This window comes from Rhinolophus sinicus, linkage group LG02, assembly GCF_036562045.2.
Source record: "Rhinolophus sinicus isolate RSC01 linkage group LG02, ASM3656204v1, whole genome shotgun sequence".
NCBI classification, from domain to species: domain Eukaryota; kingdom Metazoa; phylum Chordata; class Mammalia; order Chiroptera; family Rhinolophidae; genus Rhinolophus; species Rhinolophus sinicus.
In genome coordinates, this window is record NC_133752.1 from 91,799,259 (window position 1) to 91,819,478 (window position 20,220).

Here is a 20,220-nt window from a genome sequence, read left to right on the forward strand (position 1 = left end):
ATAAAATTCAAAAGTAAAATTACTTGACAATTATCATGTAACTAGTTGCTTACTCAAATCTGAGGATTTACTCTTTTACCTAAAAGGATGTTTTCTGAAAAATATGGATATATGGGTTAATTATTTTCCAGTTCAATTTATACCAAAGAATTTATTCATATAATGCAATTAGATATATTGTTACATTGTTTTTAATTTTCCTTGAACCACAAAAAGCATACTTATTTCCCTCAAACACTTGATGACATACTTCAGGTCAGGTAGCCCGCTGAAGATTTCTTTGCGGCTTGATTCAGAAATCCCATTTCCAAGAAATACTTTAGTTCCATCAAATTCTTTGGCTCCTTTCTTACATTTGCCTTTAATATCAGAATACACAGAAACCACATCTCCAGCTTTCATAACTAGAGAAAGAAGAAAATCATATTATATTCTATACTTTGATAGAAGAACAGTGAAAATTCTTTAAGTTAGACTGGGGACCTCTAGGGACATCAATCGTGGACATGAAGCAGCTTAAACTGGCTAATTATCTCAAAGTAATCCCTAATAGGAAATATGACTTTTACTTTTAAATGTTGCCTAAAAAATCTAATTGAAGATTTTTTTTCCCCGAGGAAAACAAAGAAATAAAATATTCTTCAAAACATCCTACTTCAATTAGAAGTTTTTAGCTAAGCAGAAAAAATATCTCTAAATTATTTTCCCCCCATCTAACGTTTCCTAAGAGACTTCATATAAACCTTGTTATCTTTGGCTTAATCCTCGAAGTTTCCTTCAAAAGGATTCTTCAAAAACATACACTAAAATTTCTCAAAGGAATATTTCTAAATTCCGCAACTCTGTTGGTATTTCTTCTCAGTTTTCATTATAGCAATTAAGGCCAAGATTTTAATAAGCCCATACATTCATTTATATGTGTGTATAGTAATACTTAGAATACCTTGAAGCTGTATGGTGTACCGAGTTGATTTATATGGATAAATCTAGTTTTGTGGTTATTTCATTAAGTTATTTTCAGTAACAAATCCCAGTGACATTAACAAGGGGAAATTGTATTCCACTTCCAAAAAATGTTTTAAGGTCTAACCTATTATAAATTGGTCCAGTCCATTAACCTGACAACAGTGGTGAGTAGCCTGTAAGCCACAGCTAGAAAGACTGTTCAAATCACATACTCATTCGTAGATTAGGACGTTTTCTGTAAAGCACATTTTTTAGGCTTTGTGATCCACATTTAAGCCTCGTGACCTATTCCTCTTTGAACTTTCTTTTTTTTTTTTTTACAACCGTTATACTTACATTTTGAAGCTGACACAATTCCTGGAATATAGACATGGGCTCCTCTTAACACTGCATTGCCACACTGGGCTCCAACAATGGCTTCACATTGTTGTTGTTTTATATTCTTCCTAAGGAAATAAGAGCAATTTAACACAGTAATATATCTCCAACGTGTACCAACCTTCTCAATGTTTCAATCTAAACCCTAAGTAAATAACCTCTTTAGTCCTGATTGCCCCAAGATAACATCATTAATGAATAAACGAGAAAGGGAAAGCTGGGAAAAAAAAAAAGGATAAATATAGAGAAATAGAGAAAATATTTTTTCAAAAAAAGAGATAGGCATTTAAGGAAAGAAAAAACAGAAAAATGCGGAAGGCAGTAAAGTGGCACCTGAAATTGTGCAATCACTTAACAAGCATTGCTTTTTATTAACAGCATTGAGAGAGAAATAAAGTCCTAAAACAGACACTATACAAGGAATTCAAAAACATTTCTAAAGTGGGATTGTTGCATGGTAAATTATTAGTAAAGTAGGTGGACAAAATATTTTTCTTCCTCTCTTGACCAACTTTTTTTGAATGTTTTCCAATTTCTCACCTCCAATTCATTCCTTAGATCACTAAAATCTACCGTTCTTGTTTTCCTGAAAATAAGACGTAGCCAGACAATCAGCTCTAATGCATCTTTTGGAGCAAACAAGACCTGGTCTTATTTTACTATAAGACTGGGTATAATATAATATAAAAACACGCCATCGTCCTCTTCTCACTTTGCATCCTAACCCTTGGTAATCTCATTATTTCAATAATCACAAAAATAATCCATGTATTCCAATGTTTAGCATTTCTAGACTTTCTAATTACTTACAGGTAGCTAGCTATATCTAGGTATCCCACAATTACTACAAACTCAACAAGTCCTAAACAATGTTATTTTTCTCTGATCCACTCCTCAAATCCATGGCAATGCCCCCAATCTTATCACCCTCCTATGTTTCCAGTCTTGAACAAAGTGTCATTATCTGCCTGGATAACCAAACTAGAAACACCAGCATCAACTTGAATCCCTTCTTCCTAAACCTCCAAACTCCACATTCACTGAGGTACCAAATCACACCACCTGCAATTCTCGACAGGTCTTCTGGGCCGATTGCGTGACATCAAACATAACTTGATTACTGAGTAACTTTCTGCCTTTTACCTTTGATTGCTTTCAGATCTTGTCTTTGTTGTTCTGCAGTTTCATTCTCAAGTATCTAGACATGGATTTATTTTTACTTTTGGCTTCAGACTCTTTGTACTTCTTAAGTCTGTCCATCAATTCTGGAAAATTCTTAGTCATTACATTTTTCACTATTATCTCACCTTCATTTTTTCTATTCTCTACATGCAGGACTCATTAGAAATATGAAGTACCTTTTCATTCTATTTTCCATGACTCAACTTCACATTTTCAATTTCTTTATCTATCTCTGTTGCCTTTCCTTTGAGTCATCTACTTCAATAGTTCTCCATCAGTTGAGTCTAACCTACAGTTTTAATTATGGAGTTTTTAAATTTAATGATATTTTTACTTCTAGAAATTCTTTTTTTATTCTACTTTTCCCCCCTTAGGCTCTTCTGTTTTAGATTCCCACTTTTGTTTTTAATCATTTTAACAAAACTGATTAGTTCCATTTGCCAGTTTTTGGGAAAATCTAATCCTTCAATTTGCTGTATATGCTGATTCTCACTCATGGTGGTTTGATTCCTAGTGTAGCCTTAAACTATGAGAAATGTGTGTGGCTTGAATGAATGTGTCACTCAAGAGTGTTTTGCCCGGTTTTTGCCAAGCAGCTCAGGAACTGGCTTAGGATCATATTTTTATGTAAATTCCCCAGACACAGGTTTCAAGACCACTTGGGTAGTATGACTTGAAATTCCAAACCTTTATAAGGCATGGAACAAGAGTTGTGCATTCTCAGAGGTTTCCCAACCCAGACCCTAAGGCAAGACAGATCCAGTTCCTAAATTACTGACTGGACATTTCTCACCTTGTAGCGGTAACACCATGTTGTTAAAACCAAAGCTCCTAAATTTAAGAGACCAACCACCTCCTCTCCCACATCCCCTAACCCCCAAATATTAACTCACAGGCTCACTGCTCTGTTTTCAGTTACTCTTCACTCTAATTCCAGAATATTTCACTTAGATTCTTAATCACGCAGCTGTGCATTTTGCAGCCTATTCCTTATTTAGTATTCTTTGATGTAGCAGAAACATTTCCAGGTTATCTAGTTCACCATGTCATTGGAAACGACTTATCTCCAGTCTTGCAGTTCATCTTATACACACACTGACACATTTTGAACTAATGTTTCAAGAAAAAATATCTTTACTATAGACAATGCAATATACTATAAAATATCCCATTTATTTTCTAAAATGTTCATAAAAAATGATTTCACAACCTAATAATAGGTTATGATCTGCGCCACTTTGGAAAACACAGCTTTATGTTATCAGTACTGTGTTCCTAAAATACAGATCTAGTCATAACTAAAAGTTTTTACGAGTATAGCTCCAATAGTCTGCAGAAAGGAAAACTTGGCTTAAATATATATATATATATATATATATATATATATATATATATATATATATATATATCCCCTTTACACTTCAGTCTACCCACCCCCCCAATTTCAACCTCATCTTTCACTAACTTCTCTGAAAACCAACTGAGTACTCAAACCTGATCACTTTTGTGATGAACCACCATACATTTTCATGCCTCTGTATTTTTGGAAATACTTTCTCTCTACCTATCATACCTTTGCCCACCTTATCTTATCCGCCTAATTCCTACCCACCTTTAAGAGTCAACTGAAATACTACCTACCCGGAGAAAATCTTTACCCATTTCCTTGTACTCAGTCCTTCCTAGTCTAGGCTCGAGGTACTTAATTCATACCTCTACTATAACATTCATCACAATCTGACTTGTACCAAAGTTCTCTGCTTTTAGACTAAACTGTATTTCATTCATCTCTTTAACACCTTTGGGTCTCACACATAGCATCAATTCAAACAATGTTTTGTGAATAGAACCGTGTAGTGTAATCAGAAAGCTTTTATGAGAATAACCATTTCATGGAGAGGACAGACTAAAAAGACTACAGAGAAAAGAGTTAACATAGCAGGCTTGAACTTTTATTGTTTCCTTGAAAGGCCTCGTTATAAGGTTGGACCTTGGCTGCTCTCTGGGAACTTACCACTATCAAGTGATAAGTGTCGCTCACTGTGCCTAAATTATTTGTACAAATAAACGTTTATGGTGAACACTGACTTTCCTTCTGGAGGCTGTAATTTTGGTCTGTACCTGGCAGGGGGGTACGTATGTGACCAGCAATGAAAAAAAAAATCATGGATGCAGTCTCTAATGAACTTCCCTGGTTTGCAAAATCTTACATGTTGTCAAACTCATGCTGGGGAAATAAAGTGCATCCTGTATGACTCCACTAGAAAATAAGCTTGCAAATGGTTTTCCCTAGATTTCGCCCCATGTCCCTTTTCATTTTGCTGATTTGCTCCAGATTCTTTCACTGTAATAAATCATAGTCATGAGTATGACTCTATGCTGAATCTCTGAGTCTTCCTAGAGAATCATCCAACTAGGGTGTGGTCTTGGAACTCCTTCAACATAAGGACTAATTGTTATAAAAACATAAAATGTCACATGCAAGTATCAAGGTGAAACTCAGCTCTGCTAAAGGAGAATTTTAGCCAGTAAATATGAAAGTTGATATAGGGCCAAAAAAAAAGCGTAATTTTTTGATGAAAAGTTTCTAAATAAAGGAGTGAAACAACATTAAAGAAAAATGATTTTCCAATTGTCCAGTAATAGAGATTGGAAGAAAAAATAGTACGAAGGTACTTAAGATTAAGAGAAAACTACTAAAACATCTATTCTGCCATAAGAAAAGATGAAATAGTGCCATTTGTGACAACATGGATGGGTTCTGAGACTATTATGCTGAGCGAAATAAGTCAGACAGAAAAAATCGGGAACCATATGATTTCACTGATATGTGGGATATAAAACTGAAAGCAACAAAGGAACAAGACAAACAAAGAAACAAAAACTGACAGACATAGACAGTAGTACAGTGGTTACAGAGGGTAAGGGGGTAAGGGGTGGTAGATGAGGGTAAAAGGGATCAAATATATGGTGATGGAAGGAGAACTGACTCTGGGTGGTGAACACACAATGTGATATATAGATGATGTATTACATAATTGTACACTTGAAAACTGTAACTTTACTAACCATTGTCACCCCAATAAACTTTAATTAAAAAAAGATCATGAAAAAAGAAACATCTAAAAATGAGGTGACTAGGAATTAAAATTATGGGAAGACTAAAATTATGGGAATGTTTCAATAAAGAGTATATAAAAATATAGGCTTTTATCTATTTGGCATTTCTTTAAATGCACATATTAGCAACCCTCCACCAAATAGGAGATAATGATAATTTTAAGATATCACGATAGTAGCATGTCAACCAAATATTTTTCAGCAGCATTACCATCTGTATTTAATCAGCAGTCTTTGTGCAATTATTAATACTTGATAGTCTATTGCATTTACCCTATTATTTCATACATACAAACAGTAATTCAAAGCCTACAGTACTGGTATTATGAAAGATGGAAGTCAAGCAGCTTGAAACAGAAGGGCAAATCCAGCCTCATTTGGATCTCAAAAGATTTACCCTATTGAATTACGTACTCAAATGGGAAGAAAAGGAAGAAAATTAATTTTCTGACTTGCTAGCAATGTTTTGTTGAGGTTTTTATCAAAAAGGGAAGAGCACTGATAGAGAAAATGTACAGATCCTTAAAAATAACTGAATATTGGCCTAAAAAATTCAACTGATCTAAATGCATTCTTTAGAAAATGCTGGTTGGAATATGATGTTAAAAACACCCTTATATCAAGAGAAGCCTGGCATTCAATTTTCTCTTTAAGTTTTTCAATAAAATTGATATTGATAACATCAAATTCAGCATTACAACCATTATGTTCAAGCTCATTATATTACTAATGATAAAACCTTCCCAACATTAAAATATATTTGATCAGTATATTAAATACCATGTTAAATAAATGGAGGGAACTTCAATTTATGGTGGAAAATTACCTTTAAAATTTGTTTACTGTCTATAAAGTTTGACCTATATTTTGATATTTTAAACAATTGTGGGATATTGAGCTTCCAGTAAAAATTGGTAAAAAAGAATGTATATTTTTTTCTGAAGCCCATAGAAATGGAGAAAAAACGAACTCTGAGAAGTTCCATTTGCAGTAACACTATGAAACCGTTATACTCCCAATGATAAAGAATAATTGCCAGACAGTGAAATTTGGATCAAATCTAGTTCTTCATCAGCGCATGAAAGTTTCTGACAAGGAAAGGTCTTTACTACTTAGAACCAGGACTGGAGGTTCAGGGAGAAAAATAAGGAGACTCTGGGAATGCCTTGGCAGGCATTGTTCATCAGATAAAGCTGAAAGAGAAACTGGACTGTCAGAATGAGCACAGACAGACTATCTGCGTTTTCTCTAACAAACCCGGAAAAACTGCCTAGAAGTAGCTGCGGGAGGAGAAGGGAAATAAGTAGCAACCAGCTTTATTGCTCATCACCTGAGTTCCCTAAGCATAAACAAAATGTAATTCCCAGATAAGAAAGCTGTGAGCTGGAAGCCTTCAGGAGCCTCAGTCTTTATCAGCATTGCTCACCAGGAATAGAAATGAGTCACTAAGGAAGACATGGTAAAGGTATTTCTGAAAAACACATCTGATTAGTTGTCTAGACACACACTTCACCCCATTCTGTAGCATGCTTGAGCAAACTGCCAACTAAGTGTATCTACGTGACTGTAACTGTTTCCACTCAATGAGCGAGAAGCAGAAAGGATTCCTTCATAGGACCTATGCACAGCTAGTACAAAAAAATAGTAAGTAAAAGACAGGTTAAAATGTACAACAAAAAAAGGGAAAATTTTCAAATACTTCTCTATGTTTTCAAAGATGCTGAAAGAAAGAAACCTCAAAAAAAGTATGTAAAAACAAGATTTTAAAAAAAGGAAAAGAAAACAAAACAGGAGAAAAGTGAAGTTGCAGAGCTCAGGAAATAAAGAATATCCTCTGAAATAAGCAAATCCTCTGAAATAAGAGTTAACACAACAAGCTACTCTTAGAAAGGTCTGCTTACAAGGTTGGCCCTTGGTTGGCACCTGGAAACCTGACTGGGAAACAGTTCTCGACACTGATATAAAACCTTCCCTAATGGTAATAGTAGATTATTGTTCCTAAACTGATTGTAGAAGCAATGTGGTTTATTCTGAATACCTGCTTTCTTTTGGGGAGCCTGAAATTGTGGTACGTGCTAGGCAGAGGGTGCCTATATGACTAGCACCCAATAAAAACCTTGAGCACTAAGTCTCTAATGAGCTTCCCTACTAGACAACCATCTTACATGTGTCCCAACTGGGGGCTGGAGGAATTAAGCACGTCCTGGTAACTCCATGGGGAGGAGACTCTTAGAAGCTTGTGCCCAGCTTCCTCCAGCTTTTACCCCACGCACCTTTTCCCTTTGCTGATTTTGCTTTTGCACCCTTTCGTGTAACAAATCTTCGCCATGAGCATGACTATACGCTGAGTCCTGCCAGCCAATTACCAAATCTGAGGGTTGTCTTGGGGTGTCCCCACACAAGGAGGGCCTGCACTGAAATCCAACATACAGAGTCCTAGTGTCCTTATGATAGAGAAAAGAGAAAAGTGTGATGGAAAAATATTCAAAGCACTACCAAAATACTTATATTTAAAAAGTCACACTATGTTTCATTCAAAACTAAGAAAGAACAGTAAAAATCAAACTATAGCCTAGCCAACTTTCTAAAATTCAATGACTAAGAATCCCATAGGTCTCCAAGCAAAAACCAAGATTTTGTTACAAAGGAGATAATTCTTTTTTTGGTCTCAGATTTCTGCATCGCTATACTTAATGCCGTAAGATTATAAAAGTTATGTCTACAAAGTGCTAAGGGAAATAACATGTGACCTGAAACTACTAGTATCATCAGCCAAGTTGTTGTTTAAATATAAAGGCAACAGGCAATTCTCAAGCAAGGAAGTAAGCAGAGCACAGGAGAGACATAGTCTGGAGCTGGGAAGCAGGTGCTGCAGGTCTGATAAATGACTATTGTCACCAACCAAAAGATGAATCAAGATAAAGAACTCAAAAATAAACTACACCATTTAGGACTAAAAGCAAGCACTGGATCCATTTGAACTATGAATAAAATTGCATAATGAATAAAATTGTGATAAACCTTTACAAAGTTAAAAAACTAACAAAGTAAAAATTGGTGGGTGGGAGTTATAGGGAAAATTTAAGTGTAAGAACATCCTCATTTTTCATAGTGGAAAAGTCAAAAGATAATAATGTGATAAGTTTAAAAAACAGAAGAATCGACGTGATCCTTTTAGAAATGCAAGGTAAGTGTGTGAATCTACTACCCTAAATAATTTTTTAATACTTTCTTGTAGTAACTCACTATTTGTGTTTTATATAGTTCACTAATATGCTGATGGCTAGCCTAGACCACTACAAATAGGATGAAAGGATTATTAAGGTTAGGTAAAAGTAATAAGTACAAAAAATAAAGTTAAATCATCAAAATAATTTAAAAGAACTAAAATGGCCAGTTACCAAGAATGGAAGAATCAGAATTTCTCACATACTGTTGTTAAAACTTTTCAGAGATCAGTACTAAAATATGCACAGACCACTGAACCAGTGATTCTTGTCTGTTGTACCAACTTATCCTGTAGACATGCTTATGCAAATACACACACAGAAATATCCTAAGAATATTCACTGTTGATAATAATTAAAAAAAAAAAAAAGGAAAAAAATTAAATGTCTATCAATGAAGAGCCAGAAAAATAAAATTGAGCTCAATGATAAAATACACTATTGATACAGCTATTAAAAAGAATGAAATAGCATTATATGAATCGTGGACATCATGGAAAGTTGTCCACAACATATTCTGAAATGAATCAAGCATAACCTTAAAAGACCTGTGATTGTGATTGACTGCAGTAACTGATTTAAAACCAAACAGGAGATAACAGAAATCAGAACAGTGGTTTCCTAGTTGGGGAGCAGAATGCAAGAGAATGTTATCCGGTGAGGGAAGTGGTCTAGATCTTGACTGGTGCGGGTCTTGGCTACATGGTTGTATAAATTTGGCCAAACTCAGGGAACAGTACACTTCAGATACCTCCATTTCACTGTATACAAATTTCACCTTAAACATAAATAGAATAAGAAACTAAAAAAATCAATTTTTTAATTGCAAAAGTAATACATTATAGTAAAAAATAAAACAGAAATATTACAAATGAAAATCTCCTCTTACCCCCTTTCTCCCAATCCAATCTCCTCAGTTAATCCCTGTTAATAGTTGGGTATGTTATACCCTCCAGACTCTTTTCTATAAATATACATAAAGGTGTAGTTGTATTTTTTTAATGGCAAAAAAGAAAGAAAGAAAAATATCCCATGCATAGCAAAATGCTTTTGATAGTTAATCATGAACATATTCTCTTATTAACATACACATATAACTCTCCCCCATTAAGGCCATATAATGTTCTACTGCATGGATAAACCACAATTTATTCAACCATGGCTTTACTATTGACCACTAAATTACTTTAAAACTTTAATAAGACAAGCATCTTTATATTTATAATTCATACAGATATAAAAGAATTATACCATAATCAGGGATTTTACAATGTTTCTGTGAAAAGAACTCCCATTATAATATGAAAGCCTATTTTTTTCAGTTTTCAAACATACTTGTATGCCTTTCAAATACATAAATAAGTAGAACAGTGCCTGTTCTACTCATAATAGAACATATGTAGTAATTTAATATAATGGTGAATTAATAAAATTTACAACCACATCAGCTATGAAAGTAGGAAATACGTTGCATTGTATTTTTGTTGTAGTTCAAAAAAAGTTTCAATTTAGCAGTGGAATCTCTCAAGATATACAAGTAAACAAATGGTCGTTTCTTAGAAAGTATAGAGGGAAAGAATCAATTACTCTCAAGGTATTGGGGCCCATTCCTAGTCTCCCTTTGTAATTATTTTTCCATACTAGAGTATGAAGTCAACATTTATGAATTTGTGAATCCCTGTCTATGTACATAAAATTACTAATAATGGAGAAAGTATTATCACCAAACAGAAAAAAAAAACCTCTGACAAAACTTTACTGAGAATAATGTAATTTGAAAATGAAATGGTTACAAACCTAGGTCCAATAACAGGAATAAGTAAGACATCCTGAAGGTCTGGATGTTGAAGAATGGGAACACTTAATCCATTAAGCTGCTGTTAAAAATAAACACACAGAATTATACAGCAATATAATGGACTATAATTGATAAATTTCAATTTATGGAGCTTTTTCATATCATTACCTAGCAGAGCATGAAATTTGGTTTGGAATATTTTCACTGTATTCAATGGGATAAAAAAAAAAAAAAAGACTTCAAACCCACTATGTGGTCTCTATAATTGATCTCTATAATGATTCTGAAGTATCCCGAATTCTTTATACGGCTCAATTTTGCTTACTGTTTGGCTTTATAAATACGATGCATGTTTACCTTCAGTGACTTACTTTAAAAACATATATCCGACATAGACCTACATGCAGTACTCTTAAGAAAGGCTTCTGAGTAGGGTATCAAAGATTGAGATTAACAAATATTTATTATACACTTTCAACACTGGATGCCAGTTTTGATGAGGGAAATAAATGTTTTCTGGCAAAGGTTTAGGACTTTCAGTATCTTCTATCATATTTGGCCTTCAGACTGGAAACAGGTGCTGGGGCCAGCTCACATGGTCTCATCACAGCCAACTGTGTACATCTCTTCCCAACTCCATGGTCACAATGGCATCTTGAAACGGACCACAGTGGAAGTATTTATACCATTTAAATCAGCAAAACACCATAAAGGGTTATTTTTCCCAGAAAGTGGGCTGTTCAGTATGTACCAGCACAGCACTATTGCAGACAGAAGACGACTGGGCACTCCACATTGCACAGTGAAGAGCAGAATAGTGGACTAGATAGCAAGGACTGTGTATTATACTCTACCAGAGGGCAATGTGCAAATATTTGAAAACAAGTCTGTGCCATGTAGGCTAGGGATTATCAACTAAATTTTTACATACTACATGACAGAGCAGTAACAATAATAGATATTTGTATTGCCCTGTAGCATCCATACACTATCTAGAAAAAACTTCTAAAATCAACTTATTTCTAAGTTGATAAGAGAAAAAAAAATGCATTTTAGAAACCTGACTACATTTCTCTCAAGTCAAAAGTTCTCCTGACTTCTGCTTCTTGCAGGCAAAGGACATTTCAGACTAACCTTATCTAACAGACGGCTACTAAGAATCTGAAGGTAAGCTCCTTCTCATTTGATCAATTCCCTCTGCCTTTTGTTCCCTCTCTCATTGTTTGATGGCCGTACAGTATCCAGACTATGATAAACTGATCTTTCCAAGAAGAAGATGAAGTTTGTCAATTGTTTTTCTTTTGTTTTAGAAGTCCTATTTGTTTTACACTACAGAAATATTTTATATTGATCAATCTTTCTCAAACCGAGGTTTGTGTTTTTCTTCTCTCCTTTTCTATCAGACGCTAAAATGATACAGAAAAAATACTTTCATTAAACCACACATGTGCAAAATTTTCATAAAGCAAATTTTTTTATACCAAGCATATTATCTGCTTCCTCTTCTGTTTGTTTCTGCCCCATGCCCTTAAAAAACAGCCTTACTGAGGTTTAATTTACATACAATACAAAGTATCCATTTTAAATGTATAATTCAATGATTTTTAGTACATTTAAAGAATTGTGCAACCATTACCATAATTCAGTTTTAGATTATTTCCATCAACACACACAGATTCCTTATGTCCATCTGCAGTCAATCCCCGTTCCTAGCTCCCACCATTGGCAACCACTAAGCTACTTTCTTTCTCTGTAAATTTGCCTTTTATAAACATTTTACATAAATGAAATAATACAACATATATAATGTCTTGTGTCTGGCTTCTTTCACTTACTAAAATAATGTTTTTGAAGTTCACCGAGGTAGCACATACCAGTTCATTACCCTCACTGCTGAATAGTATTCCACTATATGAATATGCCACATTTTGTGGTGTTTTTTTTCACTCATTAAATGATGGACATTTGGATAGTTTCTCCCTTTTGGATATTATGAACAATGCTGCTATGAATATTCATGTGCAAGCATTTCTATGGACATTTTTTTATTGCACTCTTGGGTTGTACAGCAAGTTTATGTGGAACTTCTTTAAGAGACGACCAGACCTTTTCCAAAGAGGCCAACCAGTTGACATTCCTGACATTCCCACCTACAAAGTATGAAAGTTCCAGTTTCTCCGCATCCTCACCAACCAAATGAATGTATAAATTATTAAATCTCACTATGTGGCTCAGAGAAATTTGGGGACAAATCACCTATTTGTATATCATCTCATTTGGGACATCTCTTTAGGACACATGTGATCTTAGGAACACAGAGGGAGAAAGAAAATTTATAATCTAAAACCTCCAAGTCCCCTTTCCAGCTAGAAACAGTTATTGCCCTACCTCCAGCTTCCTAATTAGTGCTTAGGACCCAATCTTCCCTGTCTAATCTTAACCTTTAAGGAAAAGGACTCAGAGTGATTCCGTCTGCCTTATCCTAGATACTAGCCCACGAGATCTTGAATACCCATCAGACAGGGATACTACTAGAATATCTAAGCTTTAGGAATAATTTTCTAGAAAACAATCTGTATCTGCCTGAGTAATGAACACCGCTGATGGGCCTCAGAACAGTTTCCTTTTTACTAACTGAAAACATATGCATGGCTACATAAAAGTAATAATTTTAGTTGCTTAGAGGAACTGTTTATATTTTATGCCTAATGTCATTACTCTCAATGAAATTATCACTATTAATAATTAAAAGTCAGATTAATTTTTCTCCAAGTCTTATTCAATTTTGGACTCATATTCAGAAATCCAGCTGGTTCTTCTTATAACATAGTCATCTACTCAAAACTTAAAATTTATAGAATTAATCTTAAAGTGAATCAATACCAGTGATAATTTTCTGCGAGTTTCTGAATGTTATAGCTAGGGTAAATTGAAAACACAGCCAATATACAAATAGAAGCTCTTTAATCATCTTGCCTCTTGCTTTTAATTAAGATAGTAATTAGGTAGAAATAGGTCTGCTGACACCTGACAGTTACTTGTTCTAAGAGCTTTAAGACTACAAAATGAAATTTGAAGTACCCCCCCCCCTTAGGCATCTATTTTCCTCCATCTTGTCTTTGGAGGCAAATTTCAGTGCACAGTGTATGAAACACAAAATGCTCTCCTTCTGAAAGCAAAGAATTGAGACAATATAAACAAGAAAAGTAAAATATTTTTCAGTTTGGAACTTATAAAATGCTATTTTATAATACTGTTTTCACTTACAGAAAATGAGTATTATGTCAAAACTATTCTATTGATTAGAAAAAAATAATCTGTGTTGTTTTTAAAACATGTATTCTTTACATTGTTCTAATTTCCTGCTTGTATTAAAGTAATAGGTACTTCTCCAACACTTTTTTTTATGTCCAATAAAAATATAATTCTATAATCAGTAGGTACCTCCCCTAAGCCTGGGCTCACTTCAGCTATACAATGTGCACTCCTGATCATTATATACTGCTTATTACAAAATCAGACTTTTATCAGGGGTAAACTGGACCTCTTCACATGTATTTCAATGATGAAGCAACTGAGGCCCAGAGGAGATAAATGGCCTATCCAGTCACTAAAAATAACACATTCAAAATCAGAAGTGCTAGGTTCAATTTTTAACATCGCCTAATTCACCATGTAACCTTGAAGAGCCTCGATCTCAGCATTTATAAAATCGGAGATTATTCAGGATTTTAATGGGGAACGACGTTGACACCGATTGTAAAAATGTAATTATATACATAATGACATAAAAAATTTGCACAAACCTTCTGAAGTTCATCGGATAACATATTTTTCACATGTTGTACTGAGGCTAGATGTGTATTCACTCTAACAGTTGTGAATGACGGAGGGTGTGACAAGTGATTTAACAGAGTTTCAAACTTCCTTTCTGCTTCTTGTTTACCTAAGGTAGCTACAATCTGAAAAGAAAAAGCAAATGTTTTAATTTCATCATATGAATAAAAATATTAGCAGAATATGCATATACATTTATTCCAACTCATGAACATCTTTCAGCAATTATTTGGTTTCATTTCATTTTGCTGTATTGTTTGTGTTAAAACACTAAGGAAATGTTAATACTACTTCAGAGGGTTCATGGGTTTAGTTGTAATAAACACCTAACAAAATGCCTGACAGAAAGCTTAGGAAAACACTAACTCAACTTCAAAGCATTATTAATATTCTGAACATATTGATATCTGCTACATTTATTCATATAAATTCATAATTTCATTCTATTTATAATGCATTAACTGCTATGTCACTACTGTAGAGCTTTTTACTTACTGACCTCATATCCTAGCGCAAGTAGCCTTCTAAAACACCAATATTTAAAGAATAAGTAACATTGATACTGTCATCCAAAGATCCCTGGATATCAGTTTTTTAAATACTATTAAATGTAACAAACAGATATCATTCAAAAAAGATGGATAACAAAGATACATGTGAGAAATGGTTATAAAGACTCAAACAAGCAAGTTCCCTTGTAATTATCTGAAGCTTTTTGAGACATATATATCCCCATTTTTTTGATCATCTTTGACTATACTCCTCACAGATCCTTCATAAACCACTTGGCCAGCCACTAATCCACCAGTCTAAAAGTACTTTCTTAAGGTTTTTTTTTTTTTTTCTTTAACTAAATATTCCTTTAAAAAATATATATATATATTCCTGGGGCAGCCAGTTAGCTCAGTTGGTTAGAGTGTGGTGCTCTTAACAACCGAGTTGCCAGTTCAATCCCCACATGGGCCAGTGTGAGCTGCACCCTCCACAACTAGACTGAAACAATTACTTGACTTGGAGCTGACGGGTCCTGGAAAAACACACTTAAATTAAGTTTAGTTTATATATATATATATATATATACACATATATGTGTATATATATATATATATATATATGTATGTATGTATGTATATATACACATATTCCTTTACCATTGGTAGTTTTTACAAAGAAGTGGTTTTTCTTTTTGTAAAATCACATAGCTAGCGGGTTTGAGGCAGAGGTGGTGTCAAAGTAAGACATTTGGATCTTCTTTTATAGTGTTCAACATTTTAAAAATGGCCAGGAAAAAAATGCTGAATGCTTTCATTGCTCTTCATATGCTCCTTATAACGTTTAAGTTCTTTGAAATCAGAAGATATGTTCTCTTTCCACACTGTTCAATCCCTTCACATAATCTTTGGAAATAAAATGTAAACATCAGATCTAAAGGTTGTGGCTTCTGTAGCATCTTCAAAAATGATTAACATTTAAGTGGCTTTACTTTGAATGGAAAAAACCAAAGATCTGGAAAATGCAAAGTTGCCTAGAGGCAGGACGGTAAATGGAAAAGAGCACAGGCCTGGCAACTAAAGCCAACGTTCGGGGAGGACTTCTGTGCTAGGCACCGCCAACAGCAAACAGAAGGAACATTTGTTGAGGACTGTGGGGACAGAGCCCCAGAAAGCAGTTTCCAGGCTCTCGGCCTCATATGGAGGGTGCTGGCTCTGGTGGTAGATGGCCGTCAGCTGTGGCTAGTTGGCCGTCAGCTGTAACCATTGAGCCATTGGCCACTAATATAACTGCTAGGGCTACGGAGGAGTCCAGGAGAGTAGAGGAGCAGAGTCGAGGAGAGTGGAGGAGAATCGTCGGTCCGTTGGTAGAAAAGTGGACAGCAGGTCGCACGTCCTGTGAACCCAGCCTCCAGTGAGACCATAGTGGTATGACTCCCCTACCTATGGCTCTGTGGGTGTTCCTTTGGGGCCTAGCCATGTCCTGCGTGCGTTCTTGTGGGGAGCGGGAGTAGAGACCCCACAGGCCACCCTGCACAACACCTGTGTTCTTGTGCAGGGAGCGGGAGCAGAGACCTCGTATGACTCCCTGCGTAACAAGGACTCACTGCTGGAAAAATACCAGTTCCTTTCACTTCTAATTAACACCCCAGAAAACCTGGTATTTTTAACCATCCTCAACCTTCACAGAAAAGGAACTCAAGGTTAAGCGATGTGAAGTAATTTACTCAAACGGGATACAAAGTTAGGGCTTAGGATTCCAAAACTTTCCATTCCACCTAAGCTCTTTAGCTTCAGATTTCAGTATTGTTATTTAATAGCTGTGTCAGTTTGTGTCAGTTGCATGATCTTTGGACCTTCAATTCTCTCACCTATTAAAATGGAGAGGAAATCTCTACCAAAAGATTAAGAGTAAGACGTAAAGGTCTGCAAATCACCTAGCAGGACTGGTGGCATTTAAAAGGCACTCAAATTATAGCATCTCTTCCACCTGAGCGCCAGAGCAAGGCTGTAGGAGTACAGGTGTATCTTCAATACAGGACAAACTCAACAGGATAGGAGTCTTTTCTTGCTCATCCTTGTAAGCCCTTCAGTGCCAGGCACATAAGCACCTCCCCACCGCCCCTTTTTTCCCATGCTAAGTGTTAAACCGTTGCTCATTTACCCCTTCTCTTAGAAAGCATTAACACCTGCGGAAAGATACTGGCAAGTTTTTTTTTGTTTGTTTGTTTGTTTTTTACATTTGGAAAGACGAGTAAGAAAATGTAAATATTAGGTTTCCTTTCACACTTTTTTTTCTATTTCTCTAGGGTGTGCAAATATTTGAGTGTTTGTAAATATCTAACATGTTCATCTGACCTACCTCCGCATTCATAAAGCCCTCTTTAAGGTAGTTTGCAACCTCAAGTCTCAAAGATATTTTAGGGAAAACAGACATTTTTCTTATTGCTCAGTTCTCCAAGAGAAAGGCTGGAACACGGTGTTTACCCTCTTCACGAATTACAGTAAGCAGCGTCTTTTCAATGAAAACCACCCAACGTGCAGGGACCATCAGCTGTCCAGGAAAATAGCGCCGCTCACGCCGAGTTGAATTCGGAGATGCGAAGGAGCATCCCCAGTTTCCCCCAGTGCAGCGGGTTTAGAGCGGCTTCCTCGCCTCCACCACACGGGTCCTCGTTCCTCCTTTAAGGGCGCTCACGGAAGTCCCTGCGAGGCAAAACCACCCGTTACACAGAACAGCGGCAGCACAAAGGCGAGACGAGCAAATCCTTTAGGAGTGAACTCGACAGAGATCAGCAAACCCGGCTGGCACCAGCTCAATCGCACCCCACCTTAACATCTGATTTCCAAAACCGCGCCCCCAATTTCTCGGCAGAAAGCGCGTCCAGATCGCGTCAATTCCGGCGACGCGGCTCACCCCCCTCCCTCGCCTACCAATCCAGAGCCGCAAGTTGCCACTACGTCACGCCTCGGAGTTTCCGATCTCCCCGCGTGGCGCCTCCTAGTGCGGGGCGCTGGGGTTAAGGAGGGAGGGGCTGCTGCCCCGGGGAGCGCACAGATGGAGCGACCCGGCAAGGAGGGCTGGGTACCCCCCCGGGGCAATGGGAAAATGGTGGGGATTGGGTCGAAGACGGCTCGCCTGAAGAAGGTGAGGGGTCCAGTTAGTTACCTGCTAAATGACTTCCAAAAGAAGGATGAAGCCAAAGTTTATTTGGAAATATTAGCCACTCTTTGATTTCATAAAATTACTGTTCTCAGGCACACAGATCTGATTTCAGTTCTGAATCAACTTTCAAATTTTTCAAAAACGCTGGTGTCACGCAGGCTGTTATGGGGGGGGAGGGGTGTCTCAGGTCCCGCTCCCTGCACTGCAACTCAGGATATGGTGAGGCCAAAAAGGCACACCCACGGAGCCATAGACAGGGGGCTCATCCACTATAGTCTCACTCGCAGCTGGGTTAGAGATACAGGAAGCAGGAGCCACAGGATCCGCAATCTGCTGACCACTTCTCTGTCAACTAACCCAGTTTGCTGACTGCAATCCACGCTTGCTAGCGTAGCCACAGCAGTTATATCAGTGGCTAATAGCTAACCGGTAACAGCTGATGGCCAACTAGTCACAGCTGATGGCCATCTAGTCACAGCTGATGGCCATCTAGTACCCAAGCCAGCACCCCTCCACAAGAGGCCCAGAGCCTGGAAACTGCTCTCTGCTTCTGGGACTGTCCCCAAAGCTGGGCTAATGGTGTGTTAACAGGCATGAATGCTCAGGCAGATAGCATTTACAATTAGTTGAATAAGGCTAACCTGTAACATAGTTGATTTAGACTTTACAGCTCTGGAGACTTTTGACATAATCTTGTGTTAGAGGGGAAAGTTTGAAAGGGAGAAAGCACCTGTGGGGACAGAGCCAGGAGTGCAGTTTCCAGGCTCTCCGCCTCATATAGAAAGGTGCTGACTCAGATAGTAAATGGCCATCAACTGTGATTGGATGTCCATCAGCTGTGACTAGTTGGCCGTCAGCTGTAACCAGTGAGCCATTGGCCACTAATATAACTGCCGTGGCTACGCTAGCAGCAAATGGGGGCTAGCAAGAAGATGGTGGCTGACCTAGCAAGCGCGGGTTGCAGTTAGCACGGCAGAGTGCAGTTAGCAGGGGGTTGGTTGGTTGACAGAGAAGCAGACGGCAGGTTGCAGATCCTGTGGCTCCTGCTTCCTGTGTCGCCAACCCAGCCGCTAGCGAGACTATAGTGGTATGAACCCCCTACCTATGGCTCCGTGGGTGTTCCTTTTTGACTTCACCACATCCTGCGTTCTTATGTGGGGAACGGGACCAGAGACCCCGCATGACACCCTGCATGACAGTACCTAATGAAAGTTAGACCCATTTTATGAGTGAATAGGAAATTAAAAATAAGTCTTCCATCACTTTTGACTTAGTGTTTTTTGCAGTACACCATAGCCATTAACACATAACTTTAGAATAAAGTTTTCTCTTGTCTTTTTTATTAAATGAGTTGATTTGTTTTAATTGGGGAATATTGGGGAACAGTGTGTTTTTCCAGGGCCCATCGGCTCCAAGTTGTCCTTCAACTTAGTTGTGGAGGGTGCAACTCAGCTCTAAATCCAGTCGCTGTTTTCAATCTAGTTCCAAGGGGCACCGCCCACCATCCCATGTGGGAATTGAACCGGCAACCTTGTTGAGAGCTCGCGCTCTAACCAACTGAGCTACCGACCATCCTGTCTTTTTCTCTTTAATTTTCACATCAAGATATTTTAAAAGTATAACAGCTACTTTCTATGATACACCAGATAGGTTCTGTAGAAAATATTTTATAGCCATTGTGCCACACAACTCGGCAAGATGGTTATCGTTATCCCTTTTACACGAGTAAAACAAGGCTCCCAGAGCTGAAATAACTCTCCATGTCCTCACAATTAGTGAGAAAGTCAGGATAAAGACCATAGCCACCTGGCTTTAAAGCCAATATCTGCCTTTCCACCATGGCATACTTCATCAAGTATGGGATTCTTCCATGTTTAAATCATCTGAATGTGATTAGGAAGATGTCTACACCAGGCATTTCCAAAGGAGTTTTTGCAGTCTCAACATTGTGGTGACCTTAGCACCAAAAATGTTGGAGTCTGTATTTAGGAGACAGGGAGAAGGAGAAACAAATCCAAATGGACTGTAAATTCAGAGAGCACAGAGCCTTTTTCT

At 37.0% G+C, this 20,220-nt stretch overlaps 1 protein-coding gene across 3 annotated transcripts in view; it reads right to left on the reverse strand.

The window, feature by feature from the left end:
- The window catches only part of NSUN6 (NOP2/Sun RNA methyltransferase 6), a 54,141-nt gene that overhangs the window by 30,326 nt on the left and 3,595 nt on the right, over positions 1-20,220 (reverse strand). Inside the window, exons 1-6 of one of the 3 annotated variants that reach the window (XM_074324836.1) lie at positions 17,831-17,935; positions 17,362-17,705; positions 14,478-14,633; positions 10,671-10,750; positions 1,303-1,412; positions 251-404 (exon numbers count right to left, since the gene is read on the reverse strand). In XM_074324836.1, the coding sequence (XP_074180937.1) occupies positions 251-404; positions 1,303-1,412; positions 10,671-10,750; positions 14,478-14,633; positions 17,362-17,436 (575 nt within the window). In that variant the 5' untranslated portion in view covers positions 17,437-17,705; positions 17,831-17,935. Of the gene's footprint in view, positions 1-250; positions 405-1,302; positions 1,413-10,670; positions 10,751-14,477; positions 14,634-17,361; positions 17,936-20,220 lie in introns of those variants that run through there. The other 2 variants (XM_074324837.1, XM_074324838.1) reach the window with 2 other exon arrangements.